At 42.7% G+C, this 13,943-nt stretch overlaps 1 protein-coding gene across 4 annotated transcripts in view; it reads left to right on the forward strand.

The window, feature by feature from the left end:
• NPC1 (NPC intracellular cholesterol transporter 1) overlaps positions 1-13,943 on the forward strand; it is a 47,615-nt gene that overhangs the window by 6,253 nt on the left and 27,419 nt on the right. For 2 of the 4 annotated variants that reach the window (XM_049698120.1, XM_004273753.3), the window contains exons 2-4: positions 4,629-4,751; positions 5,675-5,781; positions 7,727-7,902. In XM_049698120.1, the coding sequence (XP_049554077.1) occupies positions 4,629-4,751; positions 5,675-5,781; positions 7,727-7,902 (406 nt within the window). The remainder of the gene's footprint in view (positions 1-4,628; positions 4,752-5,674; positions 5,782-7,726; positions 7,903-13,943) is intronic. The other 2 variants (XM_033435324.2, XM_033435325.2) reach the window with 2 other exon arrangements.

Genomic DNA, 13,943 nt, shown 5'->3' on the forward strand with positions numbered 1-13,943 from the left:
TGGGGGAGGCTTGTAAACGGGGAGGCCGTTCCGAGATGGGGGTGGACTGAAATGTGTGGAGAAAACAAGGCAGGGCAGACACGGGCTGGAGTCCGGCCTTGGGGACCCCGAGAAATACATGTAGAGGCAGTTCAGGTAGAGTCAACAGCCAGTCACGGAAGGTAGTAGAGATTATGTAAAAGTTACTGCATTTGTGTGTGTTTACGTGGATATATCTCTACAGGTTTGCCTGTGGGAGGGAATTGAAAGCCCGGAAGACCTAGATCTAATAAGTTAGCATTGGTTAAATCTGAGGAATGGGGTGGCAGTGGAGAGGTAAGGGGGAGCTTCCAATGTTATCTCATGTACACCTGTGAATATTTGTGATGGGTGGGTGCTCTGTAATTAAGGAAAATAAAATACACTCATTTAACATTTTAGGAATCAGTCAAATGTTTAAATGCTTAAATAAGACAGTTCTTGTGGTCATGAATAGCTCTGTAAGACTGGTCAGTGCCCATGAGATGAACTGTGAAGAATCATCATTCTTTGAACTTGTCCCCCACTGACCCCAAGTGGAGCTTTGACAACACCTGTTATTAGAGACTCTGGCTGTGTTGCATGACACTCAGACCCATGGTGTTTCAACTGACGGTCACCCTTCTCTGTTTAATCTCAGTGTAACCAAGAACGTGCTGTCTGCAGTCCTTGCCACTGGGCTTTTCTCTTACATGGTGAAGGGCATCCGAGCTCATGTATTGTGATAAAATACACATAAAATCGACCATTTTAAGTTAAAGTACAGTTCAGGGACATTAGGTACAACACATGTTGTGCAACACATGTTGTGCATTTTAAGTTAAAGTACAGTTCAGGGACATTAGGTACAACACATGTGCAACTACCACCGTCCATCTCTAGAGCTGAGCTTACATGCAGTCTGGTGCCCTTTGGGCTCTGTCAGACCTCCAGCCTTGGTGGGTTTATTTCAGTATCGGGCAGGATATGTCCTTCCCCAGGTGAGTACCATTGGTGTGAAGTCAGCACCAGTTGTTCTTGTATCAGAGCAAAGGCAGCTTTCACCCAGACACCTTGCTTCCCTGAGAAGCCCTTCTCAGGGAAGTGGCCTGTACCTGAGCCCTTGATTGCTCGGCGTGCCCTTAGTCTTGGTGTCGGCTTGTGCTGCCCTGACATTCCAGGACATCTCCCAGGGATCTTGAGGTGAGCCATTGTCTTCGTTGATAAAGTCCGACCGCTGGGCCGTGGCACTTTGGAGCCTGGAAACCCCAGTTGTTCGGATGTCAGCTAGGTTCTTGACAGGCTGCATAGATGAGCTCAGTCTAGTCAGTGGTCCGCTGAGGAGTGACCCTCGTGCAGCATAAAGAGTAAGAGCTCCAGCTTGCAAACCAGCCAGGCCTTGGGTCGGGTCTGGCTCTGCCGTTCTCAGATGTGGCCTCAGATGGGTCACTTTACCTGTGTAACCCTCAGTTTCCTCATATGTGAAATGGTGTTATTTTAGTGGCAGCCTCACAGATCTGCTGCGGGATTGGGGTGACAGGGGCACCCTTATCCAGTGCCTGGGTGCTGTGGGCGTGGTGTACCCCCATGGGAGCAGACCACGTGGTGGGAGGTGATGAGGTGGACAGAGGATGGCTGTGGGCTCGCAGGGAAGGAGTTGGGGGGGAAGGGGTGAGGGAGGCTGTACCGGCGAGGCTTCCTGGGAGGTTGGTGGGAAAGGTACCTGGGCCTGAGCCCCTGATGAAGAGGGCCTGGCGATGGAGGAAAGACTGGTTTCCTTTTGAGCACCTGGGCTGTGCAGCAGGCGGTTGGAGGTGCAGCTGGAGAGGAGTTGGGGGTGGTCTGACTGAGCGGGAGGGTGAAATGGAGCAGCTTCATGGGCAGGAGCAGGTGAAGGGACCAAAACAGAGATGAGGTTGAACACGTGGGTGAGGAGGAAGCCAGGTGGTGGAGGTCCCCAGGGGCCTCGGCACCAGCGGGGCCTGCGGTTGAAGGAGATGCTCGGGTTTCAGCTGTAGGTGAGCCAAGGGGAGTCGGGGAGAGAGACTGGAGGTGGGGAAGAGGCCTCCCCACCTGTGCAGCCGTGTGAGTGAGTGCACAGGCGCACCGGCCTGCACAAGGGATGGGTGATGGACCCCCTTGAGGGAGGACCTTAATTATAGGGTTGATTATATCTTATTGAGAGTCTGTTTCTGGAACTAGAATGTTCTGGTTTGAATCCTGGCTCTGCTGCTTTGGGACAAGTTATTTAGCCTCTCTGCCTCTGTTTGCTCATCTGTAAATTGGGCATAATAGCACCTCCCAGGACTTTCCCTGGCGGTCCAGTGGTTAAGACTCTGCACTTCCACTGCAGGGAGTACGGGTTCTATCCCTGGTCGGGGAACTAGGATCATGCATGCCGCACGGTGTGGCCAAAAAAAAAAACTTCCCTCGTGCATTTGTTGTAAGGATTCATTGGGTTAATATGTAAGAACAGTTAAAACAGTGCCTGGCACACAGCGAGTGGCCTGTGAGTACCTTTGGGCCCCGCCGGTTCATGCTTCTTTAGGTAGGTGACTTGGGAAAGCAAACCTAAGAGCAGTGACTCAAGCCCAGTTTTTTCCTGGCCCCAAAGAAACCACGAGCAGTTTATTTTCTTCAGGTCTTTGGATCCTCTTTGGTGAGGTCCCAAACAGTTGGAAGACATTAAGAATAATTCCTTACGTTTGAGTGGTAGTGCTTTCTAGTTTCCTAAGCACTTCCTCCTTTATTCCCGCATTCAGTGTTCACACCAGAACTGTGACGTAAGCGGGGTTTTGAGTGCAGTTCACAGGTGGGAGACTCCTGCTCTTCTCAGCCAGGTTACCTGCTCCAGGTGCAGCCAGGCTCAACATTTATTGAGGAACCCAGGACTCCTGATCTCCCGCCCCTCAAGCTCAACCCTCAGCCCTTCCTCCCTACCCCACCCCCCGCCCCATCTCTTCTACTTGGTGGGTGGAAACAACTTTGCTTTGAAACAAATGGTGTAGATTATAAAGGATGATCTTGTAAATAGGGACCAAACAGCATTGGGTCATCTTTATTTTCCCGTAGAGTGCTAAGTGCTGAGGAAGGGGAACTTAGACTCCAGATGTCCGTCCTGTTAGTCATGCCAGAGTTGCGTTTTTATGACTGGATTCCTGCCACTCCTGTGGGTGACGTGCCAGAGTGCCCCCTGGCCGGGACCTGCTTGCTCTGTTGGTCTTTTGAGAATTCTGTGAGGGGGAGTCCAAGGGACGTGTCCCTTGTGTGTAAATTACGGGTCAGTATCAGCAGTTGTCACCCCTCCTTAGCTTATTTGCCGTTTCAAACTTCAGTAGATGGATAATGACCTTTTAGTGGGAAACCCAGAGTTTTGGAAAGGGCAGTACTTTCTCTAGATTCGCTAGGTTTATGGACATAATTATGAGTCTTCTTATATAGAAATGGTGGAATTTTGCAACTTCTTGCCAGAGGTTTGGGATGTGGTGTTGTTAAATGCTTGTTGCTTCCTCATTTGTATAATTTCCCTTCCTTGTGGCCTAAACATATGACTTTGAATGAAACAAGATGGGGTAAGTCATAATTTCTGTTTTAAAAAATCTGAAGAATGAATTCAGAGACAAGTCATTTGGGCCCTTAGATTTCCTCTCAACACCCCTCAACCTCCTGCCTGTTTTTCCTTTCATGTTTTCAAGGCCTGTTGTGGGATTTGTGTCTTGATGCCGGCGACCAACACAGCCCAGCTTAACTCCTTGCAGTGTGCGGCCCATGTGCCACTGCCCCTGGAGAGAATTCACTCTCTTGCTTCTATGCCGATTTTTTTAAAATGACTTTTCCAACAGGTATCTTGGGATCCATGGTTGCTTCTCAACAGTCCCTGTTTCCCTACACGATAGCTGATTGCAGGGTCATGCCGGCCGTGACCCTGGCCAGCTTGGTGGAGCTCGGTGGCCTTGCTGATGGGATGAGTCACATGGTGCCCTCCTCCCCCCAACCCCACCGTGTGACTCACGTGGGGAATAGGAGTGGCTCTTGAGAAATCTTTACACAAGAGGTTTTATGTTTTTAAGATTCTGAGGGGATTTTCCTTAAAGTGAGCACATTTCTTGCCTTTTACTTAAATCTCGAGGACAAGGTATTCATTCTTCTCCTCCTTACGGTCTTTTCTTCACATTACTCATGGTGTGCTGATATTAATTGACCTTAACAGATACGCAAATGATCTTTCATTATTTAGGCCTGACACAGTTCCTTATACAGATGTGCAAAAATAGAGCCTTAGTAATCACAGACTCACATACTATCTTGCCTTCTTCTGCACTGATTGTTAGTGACCCTTATGTGGAACTGTGGCTTCCTCTTATTAATAAATAATCTAGCAGGAAGTAGAAATCATGTAAATAAGGAATTTCTGTTACCTCCTTCGCTGACTGACTTGACAAGTCCATTTTGGTCTATTTTAATTAATATTTGTCAAAATGTTAAACTAACCAGTGCCTCTTGCTGTTACTTGGCTTTGCAGGTAACCTTGGAAGCTTCTGTGAATGGGGCTTGAGTGGGTGCCCTTTGCTGTTGAACTTTGTGTTATCCCTGAGGCCCTAATGAAGCGAGTTTTGGGTTGACTTTTGTAGGTGTTTTCACAGTCCTGTGTTTGGTATGGAGAATGTGGAATTGCATCTGGAGATAAGAGGTACAATTGCAGATATTCTGGGCTACCAAAGCCGTTGCCAGAGGACGGCTATGACCTGGTGCAGGTGAGTTAGTTGTCTTGGGCGTTGGGAACACAAAATGCTAATCAGAGATCCTCTGCAATTATACCTTAAATATTACCGTGGGGTGGGGATAGAGATGAAATGAATGGGCTTTTCTCATCCCAAACTCTTTTCTGTAGCACAAAGAAGATAACATAACTCCAGAGGCGTAATTTTGGGGGGCTTACTATACCTTGCTCATAAAGTTTCCCATTATCAGGTTACTACTTAGGGACTGATCTTGGTACCTCAGATGTTGCTTTAGCAGCTTCTTCAAAATACACTCAAAGTTAACTCTTTTTGTTCCTAGATTTCAGGACTTGAGTGGACGAGGCTGCTAAGTGGCTGTGACTCCCTTGTCCTCTGTTCACTTTAGTGATTCCTCCGGTTTCCACCAAGAGCCTATGAACTTTGGCTGCTACCAGGAATCTGTTTCCTGTTGTCTCTTTCACCATCCCTGATACACAGGGATATTAGAAAAGAACTGGAAATATCCAGGTGGAAAGACTGGTCTTAGAGGCTGCAGTTGACACGATCGCGGGTCACCTGGACTTACTCCTTTCATCAGAATTATTAAAGGCATTTGACATTCCCTGGAGTGACTGATGGAAAGAGTAAATAGCATTCTGGTTAAACTTAACCAAATAACCTAAAAAGAGGTAAAATGATTGTCAAGGGAGGAAAGTGAGCTTCCCAATTAGAAAAAAAAAATTAAAATGCCTCTACTGCCTCTACCTTTGTGAATCCTTAGTTATAAACAGTAAATATGATAGCCTTTTAAAAGAATTCTGCAAGCACTTTGCATATAGGTGTCTCACCCTTGTGTACCTAAAAAGGGCAATATGAATAAAATGGTCTTATATTTGAGGAATGCTTGTCCTTATTTAACTGTGCTCCTCTGATGTCCGTGCTTTCTCACCCAAAAGGAACTCTGTCCAGGGTTCTTCTTCGGCAACGTCAGTCTTTGCTGTGATGTTCAGCAGCTTCGGACACTGAAAGACAACCTGCAGCTGCCTCTGCAGTTTCTGTCCAGGTGGGTTGACCGCCAGGCATGCAGGAAAAATAGGTTTAAAAGTTAGCTCTTGTTTTAAGAATGCTATCTTATGACTTCTCAGAAATAAACAGTAACTTCTGATAAAGTAATAATTATCAGACTCAGTTCTCTCTTTACATTCAGAGTTGCTACTTGGTTTTCCTGTGAGATGTCTTCATCCCAAAGGGGACCTGCACTGGGGTCTGGGTCCCTTCAGACTTGAGCCCCTTCGTGCTGTGGGGAGGAGAGGGGTTCCTGCCCATTTCTCTGACCTGAGACCCTCCTCCGTGCAGTCCTCTGCATTGCCTCCCTCCCCAGCTTTGTGCGTGGTTCTCTCTTCCTATGGCGACCCAGGCCTCATAGAGCCGGCCTTTGGTAACTGCTCAAAGCTTGTTTTGGCAGAGTCGGCTGGTTTTGTCAAAATTAGTTTGCCATCCAGTGTGTTCTGTGTGACCGGGGCAGTGAAAAGGGCTTCGTAATACATGTTCTCTAAGCTTACCCAGCAGTTCTCGAATGTGCAGAAGAACCAACTGGTGGTGGTCTTTAGATCAGCATGCTGAGCACCCTGATAAAGGCGGATGGGAAGGACATGTGCTTCTCTATGCAGGTGTCACTGCAGGTGACAGGGCACAAGTCGGTGTCCACTCGGAAACTTAGCTTCTTCTCAGATTTTCAATCGGCAATATAGAGTGAAAAACCATCTGTAAATTGTTCTCTGAGGACAACAAACAATATAATAGATCAGAAAGTTGAGACTCTAATCAGACCAGCTTATCTTGTGGAAGGAAGCCTAGTCGATGTTGCTGTAGCCAGATTGGAGCTGTCAGTTAGCCAAAATATAGTTATCTAGCACCTGCTCTACGTGAGGTATTATGGGCGTAAACATCAAAAGATAACCAAGTTTTCCCCGTGTTGTCAGAGGTAGCAAAGCTTTATTTATAATAGCAAACAGTGAGATGCTAATATGGAATACTATGCAGCTGTCCAAACTGATGATTGTACAGATTAAATGGAGTAACATAGAAAGAGGTTTGTAATTTATGGAAAGTAGTAGAAAACTGTGCACCCCAAGAGCGAATTCTGTTTGAATGGTGTAATTGTCGTTCCTGTTTGTCACAGTAAAGCACGGAACTCCTGAAAGCAAGTCAGTGTGGGTGTCTGCTCCTTCACTAGACCAGAGGCTTTGAAGGCTGGGACCACAGCTTCCTTGTTCTGTATCACGTGTGGTCGTCTGGATGGGTTCAGAATAGAGAGCAATCCTGATTGGTTTTGTTGCAAGAATGCAAGTCTGATGAAGCAATAGCTTTTACAGATAACGGTGAACCAAAGAGGAGAGAGAGGTCTTCTGCCACATAACTGGTCAACATTAGAAGCTTAAACTTTGAACCTGGAAGACAGCAGACAGTTGTGGTTCTTAAGAAAACCCAGGTGCTTCTGAAATGCATGCAGCCAGAGGACACCACTGCTGTTCTCTTTATCTTCTCATGTCACAGGGAAATCCTCTTGTGTTTAGAGAGAGCCTAGGATTATCTGGGGATTGGAAGAGAGCCCTTCAGTAGGTTATAAGATGAAAACTAATGTGTAAATCTCATTTTTTCCCTTTTTTCTTCTCAATCAGAATTGCCACCATGATGCTTCTAAGTCCTTCTAACTTCAAGACAGAGAAAACATGTCTGAATTATAAAGTGCAGAATCAGAGAGCATTTGTCTCTTTTTGAAATTACATCTGGGCAGCACAAATGTAGTAATTAGGGCAGTTTCTAAAGAGGTGTCTTTATTTTAACATGAGGTTTTAGGTTTGGAATTGCTGGGTTTAATATGTCCTCATGGTAATCCATTTGCCATTTTACAATAAATTTTAAACATTCTTTGTCTATTTTAAATCATCTTTTTGCTGGCCCTATTATCCGTGAAATCATACAGAGCAGTTTACTTTTCCTTTTAGATGTCCATCCTGTTTTTATAACCTAATGAACCTGTTTTGTGAGCTGACATGTAGCCCTCGACAAAGTCAGTTTCTGAACGTTACAGCAGTGGAAGATTATGTTGATCCTGTTACAAACCAGACAAAAACAAACGTAAAAGAATTACAATACTATGTTGGAGAGAGTTTTGCCAATGGTAAGTAAACTTTTAAATTATTCCTCTTTTATATTTGGTATCAGGACAGTGGATCAAATTGTCCCTTTTTGTTGTCCTGTCAACTCTGTGAAAATGACAGTTTTTAGTTCCATTGGCCTTGAAATGTGAGTTGTTGCTTTGCTTGTATCCTGGGACTTGAGCTACAACCTTTTATACAATCTCCTTAAAGTATTTGCTTTAACTCCTTCCTAAGTATAAGTTCCCACATGGAAATTTTTAGTATGTGCAAGCTTATTTCTATACATTTTAGAAACCATTGGAACTTTGGTTCTAGTGGACATGAAAGGCATAACTTCATGAATTACTGCAAGACTGAGGAGATGGGGTGGAAGGTAGAACTAGTTGGCAGAGGAGAGATTTTTGACCTTGAAGAAACAGATCACGGGAACAGAAAGTAAGCAGGTGTAACAAATAGGAGAAAGGGTACCCCAGCAACTAGAAATCATAGAACAATCTGAAAAAGACCATGTCATGTTTGTTGAAAATGACTGAAATGAAAGAATTCTACAAGAATAGGACACTAAAGAAAAAGAATGAACAGATTAGAAATAGAACTATAGGGCTTCCCTGGTGGCACAGTGGTTAAGATATATAACAGGCAGGCAGTGGTTAAGAATCTGCCTGCCAATGCAGGGGACACAGGTTCGAGCCCTGGTCTGGGAAGATCCCTCATGCCACGGAGCAACTCAGCCCATGCACCACAACTACTGGGCCTGTGCTCTAGAGCTGTGCGCCACAACTACTGAGCCTGTGCGCCACAATTACTGAAGCCTGTGTGCCTAGAGCCTGTGCTCTGCAACAAGAGAAGCCATTGCAATGAGAAGCCCACGCACTGCAACGAAGAGTAGCCCCCACTCACCACAACTAGAGAAAAGCCCGTATGCTGCAACGATGACCCAATGCAGCCAAAAATTAAAAAAAAAAAAGGAATCGTCATTTAAGTAGATTAAAAGATTAGATGCAGCTGAATAAAGAATGTGCCCCAAAACAATAAATAAGATAAGAAAATAATTCATCAAAGTTGTTGACTGTAAGAGCAACATATAAATTTAATTATAATGATCAGTTAAAAACGTAACAAAAAAACTTACTAGAAAAAAGATCCCATTCACAAAAGCAACAAAAAGTAGGGTACCTAGGAATAAATCTACCAAAAGATGTGACGTAAAAGACAGCCTGACAGGATGAAGAGAGATCATTCTGTGTAGAAACAGAACCATCCATGTGGACAGTTGATACCGGTGTGTTGTTACAAATCATTAAGGGAAAGAGTGGGCTAGTTGATAAATGGAGTGAGAAATTAATTATTCATCTAATTTTTATTTTTGATTAACAAAGTAAAAATCCTAATCTTGGAAATTTTTAGGAGTAAATATAGAATGTCTTTATGACTTTAAGGTAAGAAAGGATTCTAGACAAGAGAGGAAAAGCAGAAACCAGAAGTGAAAGGATTTATAAATACAGATAATTAGCATCTGTAGCAGTCAGTGAAATGCAGATTAAAACAGTGAGCTACCATTTCATGTATCAGATTGGCACAGATTTAAAAATTGGTCAACTCGAAATACTGGTGAGGATGTAGAGGCAGAGGAATGCTAATATACTACTCCACTGGTAACTGTAACTTGGTGTGAGTGTTTGAAAACCATTTGAAAAATAGTTTTGCAATACCTGGTAAACTTGAAGATAAATAAACCCTCACCGCAGAAATTCCACTTAGAGGTACCTACCTTAGAGAAACTCTTAATGCATGTAAGGAGGGAGAACCATATAAAAACGTTCATTGTAGCATTTCTGTGATCATGAAAAATTGGAGACATCAAGAGAATGAGAAGACAAGCACAGACAGGGAGAAAATATTTACAAAAGACATAATCTCATAAAGGACTGTTACCCAAAATATATGAAGAATTCTTAAAACTCAACAATAAGGAAGTGAACGACCTGATTGAAAAGTGGGCAAGAGACCTGAACAGACACCTTACCAAAGAAGATACCTGAATAGCAGACACTAAGGGCTAATTAAGAGGAGAACAGATCAGTATACTGGAGCATAGTCATAGTCTGTTATGTTAAAATGGATGAATTAGGATTGTGTCAGTCACGTGAATGACACTTAAAAATACTGAAAGTAACAGTACATATGTAGTATGTTTATACTAAACAGTACTACATATTTATGGATACAATATATCATAAAAGTACACAAACGTGCATGGGAAAAATAAACATCAAACTCAGGATTGTGATTACCTTGGGGAAGGGTGGATGCCCATAGGAAGGGATAGTGAGGGAGCTTCAGCTATATGTATAATGTGTTTTTGTTAATGTTGAGGCAAATGTTGTAAAATAGTAAGATCGGTAGAGGTGGGTGGCAAGTACATGAGAATCATATTCTCCATATTTTCGTATCCTTGAAATATTTGATAAATTAAAACCTGAAAACCAAATGGTTAGCTGGAAGATATGAGGGAATTACTCAGAAAACAGCATAGAGATATAAAGTTCTGGAAATCATTAAAAGTGACATATGGGGGTAAGAGAGCTGGGGAGAGACAGTAAGCAAAAGGATAATGGCTGGGGATTTTCCAAAATGGATGAGAGATGAATCTTCAGGCTTATGAAAAGAAAATGAGTCCTTAAACCAGATAAATTAAGAAGAAATAGAATAGGGGCTTACCTGGCAGTCCAGTGGTTAAGAGTCCTTGTTTATACTGCAAGGGGCGTGGGTTTCATCCCTGGTCGCAGAACTAAGATCCCACATACTACATGGCGTGGCCAAAAAAAAAAAAAGAGAATATATATATAAATCAGTTGTATTTCTATTCACTTGGAATGGACAATCTGAAAGTGAAATTAAAAAAAAAATTCCATTTACAGTAGTATCAAAAAGAATAAAATGGACTTCCCTGGTGGCGCAGTGGTTGAGAGTCCGCCTGCCGATGCAGGGGACATGGGTTCGTGCCCCGGTCCAGGAGGATCTCACGTGCCGCGGAGCGGCTGGGCCCGTGAGCCATGGCCGCTGAGCCTGTGCGTCTGGAGCCTGTGCTCCGCAACGGGAGAGGCCACAACAGTGAGAGGCCTGCGTACCGCAAAAAAAAAAAAGAATAAAATACTTAGGAATAAATGTAACAAAAAAAGTGTGAAACATATTCTAAAAGCTAAAGAACATTATTAAAAGAAATTAAAGAGGATCTTTCTAAATGGAAAGGCATCTTGTGTTCATGGATCAAAGACTTAATATTGTTATAAGATGGCAGTACTCCCCAAATTGATCTACAGAGCCAGTGCAATCCCTATCAGAATCCCAACTGACTTCTTTGTAGAAATGGACAGGCTGATTTTTAAATTCACATGAAATTACAGGGGACCCAGAATAGCCAAAACAATCCTAAAAAAGAAGAACAAAATAGGAGGAATCACACTTCCCAGTTTCAAAATTTACTAAGCAACCAGTGGAAATCAAGATGGTATGGTACTGGTATAAGGATAGGCATACAAAGAAATGAGACAGAATTGACAATAATCCCATACATCTATGGTCATCTGATTTTTGACAAGGGTGTCAAGACCATTCAATGGGGGAAAGAATAGTCTGCAACAAGTGGTCTTGGACAACTGGATAGCCACATGCAAAAGAACAAAGTTGTACCCTTACCTCATACCATGTACAAAAATTAACTTAAAATGTTTGCAGCAACATGGATGGACGCATTATGCTAAGTGAAATAAGTCAGACAGACAAAATTAAATACTGTATGACCTCACTTATATACGTGGGATCTAAAAAATACAACAAACTAGTGAATATAACGAAAAAGAAGGAGACTCAGATATAGAGAACAAATGTGGTTACCAGTGGCGAGGGGGGGCAGCATATAAACCTGGGGGAGTGGGAGGTACAAAATATTGGGTATAAGATAGACTCAAAGATGTACTGTACAACATGAGGAATATAGCCAGTATTTTGCAGTAACTTTAAATGGAGTGTGACCTTTAAAAATTGCATTTAAAAACTTAAAATGGATCAAAGACCTAAATGTAAGAGCTAAAACTAGAAAACTCTTAGAAGAAAACATCAGGATTAAAAATTTAAAAAAAACAAAACATCAAGATAAATCTTCATGACCTCAGATTTGGCAATGAATTCTTAGATATGACAGCAAAAACATGAGCAAACAAAAGGAAGAAATAGATATCTTGGACTTCATCAAAATAAAAAACTTGGGCTTCCCTGGTGGCGCAGTGGTTGAGAGTCCACCTGCCAATGCGGGGGACACGGGTTCGTGCCCCGGTCCAGGAGGATCCCACATGCCGCGGAGCGGCTGGGCCCGTGAGCCATGGCCGCTGAGCCTGCGCATCCGGAGCCTGTGCTCTGCAACGGGAGAGGCCACAACAGTGAGGGGCCCGCGTACCGCAAAAAAAAAAAAAAAATAAATAAATAAAAAACTTGTGCTTCGAAGAACACCATCAAAAAGAGGCGAAAACAATATTTGCAAATCATGTATTTAATAAAGGATTTGTATCTAGAATATACAAAGACTTCTGAGAACTCAATAAGGAGATAACCCAATTTAAAAATGGGCAAACGATCTGAGTAAACATTTCTCCAATATGTTATACAAATGGTCGATAAGCTCATGAAAAGATGCTTGAGATCATTAGTCATCAAGGAAATGCAAATCAAAACCACAATGATGCTTGAGATCATTAGTCATCAAGGACATGCCAATCAAAACCACAATGAGGTACCGCTTCACACCCACTAGGGTGGCTAGAATCGAAAAGATAACAAATGTTGGCGGGGATGTAGAGAAATTAGAACCTGCATACACTCTGGTGGGGATGTAAAATGGTGCAGTCACTTTGGAAAACAGTCTGGCAGTTCCTGAAACAAACATAGAGTTACCATATGACCCAGCAGTTCCACTCACAAGAGAAATGAAAACATGTTCATAATAGGTGGAAACAACGAAGATATCCATCAACTGATACATAGATAAACAAAATGTGGTACATCCATACGATGCAATATTATTTGACCATAAAAAGGAATGAAATATGGATCCATGCTGCAACATGGATGGACCTTGAAAACATCATGCTAAGTGGTAGAAGCCAGTCAAAAGACTATCTATTATATGATTACATTTATATGAAATGTCCAAAATAGGCAAATCTATAGAGACAAAAGTAGATGAATGGTTGCTTAGGGCTTGAGGGGATGGGGAGATAGGGAGCATTAGTTAAAGATACTAGGTTTCTTTTTTTAAGGTGATGAAAGTGTTTTAAAATTGACTGTGGTGGTGATTGCACATATCTATGAATATGCTGAAAGCCATTAGATTTTAACTTTAGATTGGTGAATTGTATGGTATGTGAATTATCTCAATAAAGCTATTTAAAAAAGGAATCCATACCTAAATATAGCTCATGAAAACTATAAAATTCCAAAGACAAATATCAAGTAGAGAACAGATAGAAATCACTTCAAAGCAAGTAGAGAAAAGATAGAAATCACTTCAAAAGAATGACAATTGGAGATTTTCTAACCAGCAATGATAGAGGCCTGAGGGCAATGGAATTATCATAGTTCTAAAGAAGCTACTATCGCTCTAGCTAAATTGTCTTTCAAGAGTGAGGATAAAACACAATGAATTTATAAGTATCTCCTTAAAGTTTGGGGGAAGAAGGTCCTGGGAAGTTTCTAACAAGCAGGGACTGGTAATTGAATATTAAGATAGGACCCATTACCACTGCTTCCTTATGTGCAACATGTCATTGACATTCTTATTTCGTGTGTTGTCTTTATGCATACTAAAATAAAACCCAAAAAGAGAGTGGTATTGGGGTCATTCACATGTGAAGTCTGTCCTGAAACCAATTTTTACCCTGGAAGTGCCGTCATTCTCCAGCTGTAGAGTTTCCTGGAACCAGCTTTGCTGGCTGAAGAGACACTGAGGTCCTTAGCTTCTCCTTGCTCGGCCTTCAGTATGCTGTTGCATGCACTGGGGGTGATA

This window comes from Orcinus orca, chromosome 15 (assembly GCF_937001465.1).
Source record: "Orcinus orca chromosome 15, mOrcOrc1.1, whole genome shotgun sequence".
In the NCBI taxonomy this organism is placed as follows: Eukaryota; Metazoa; Chordata; class Mammalia; order Artiodactyla; family Delphinidae; genus Orcinus; species Orcinus orca.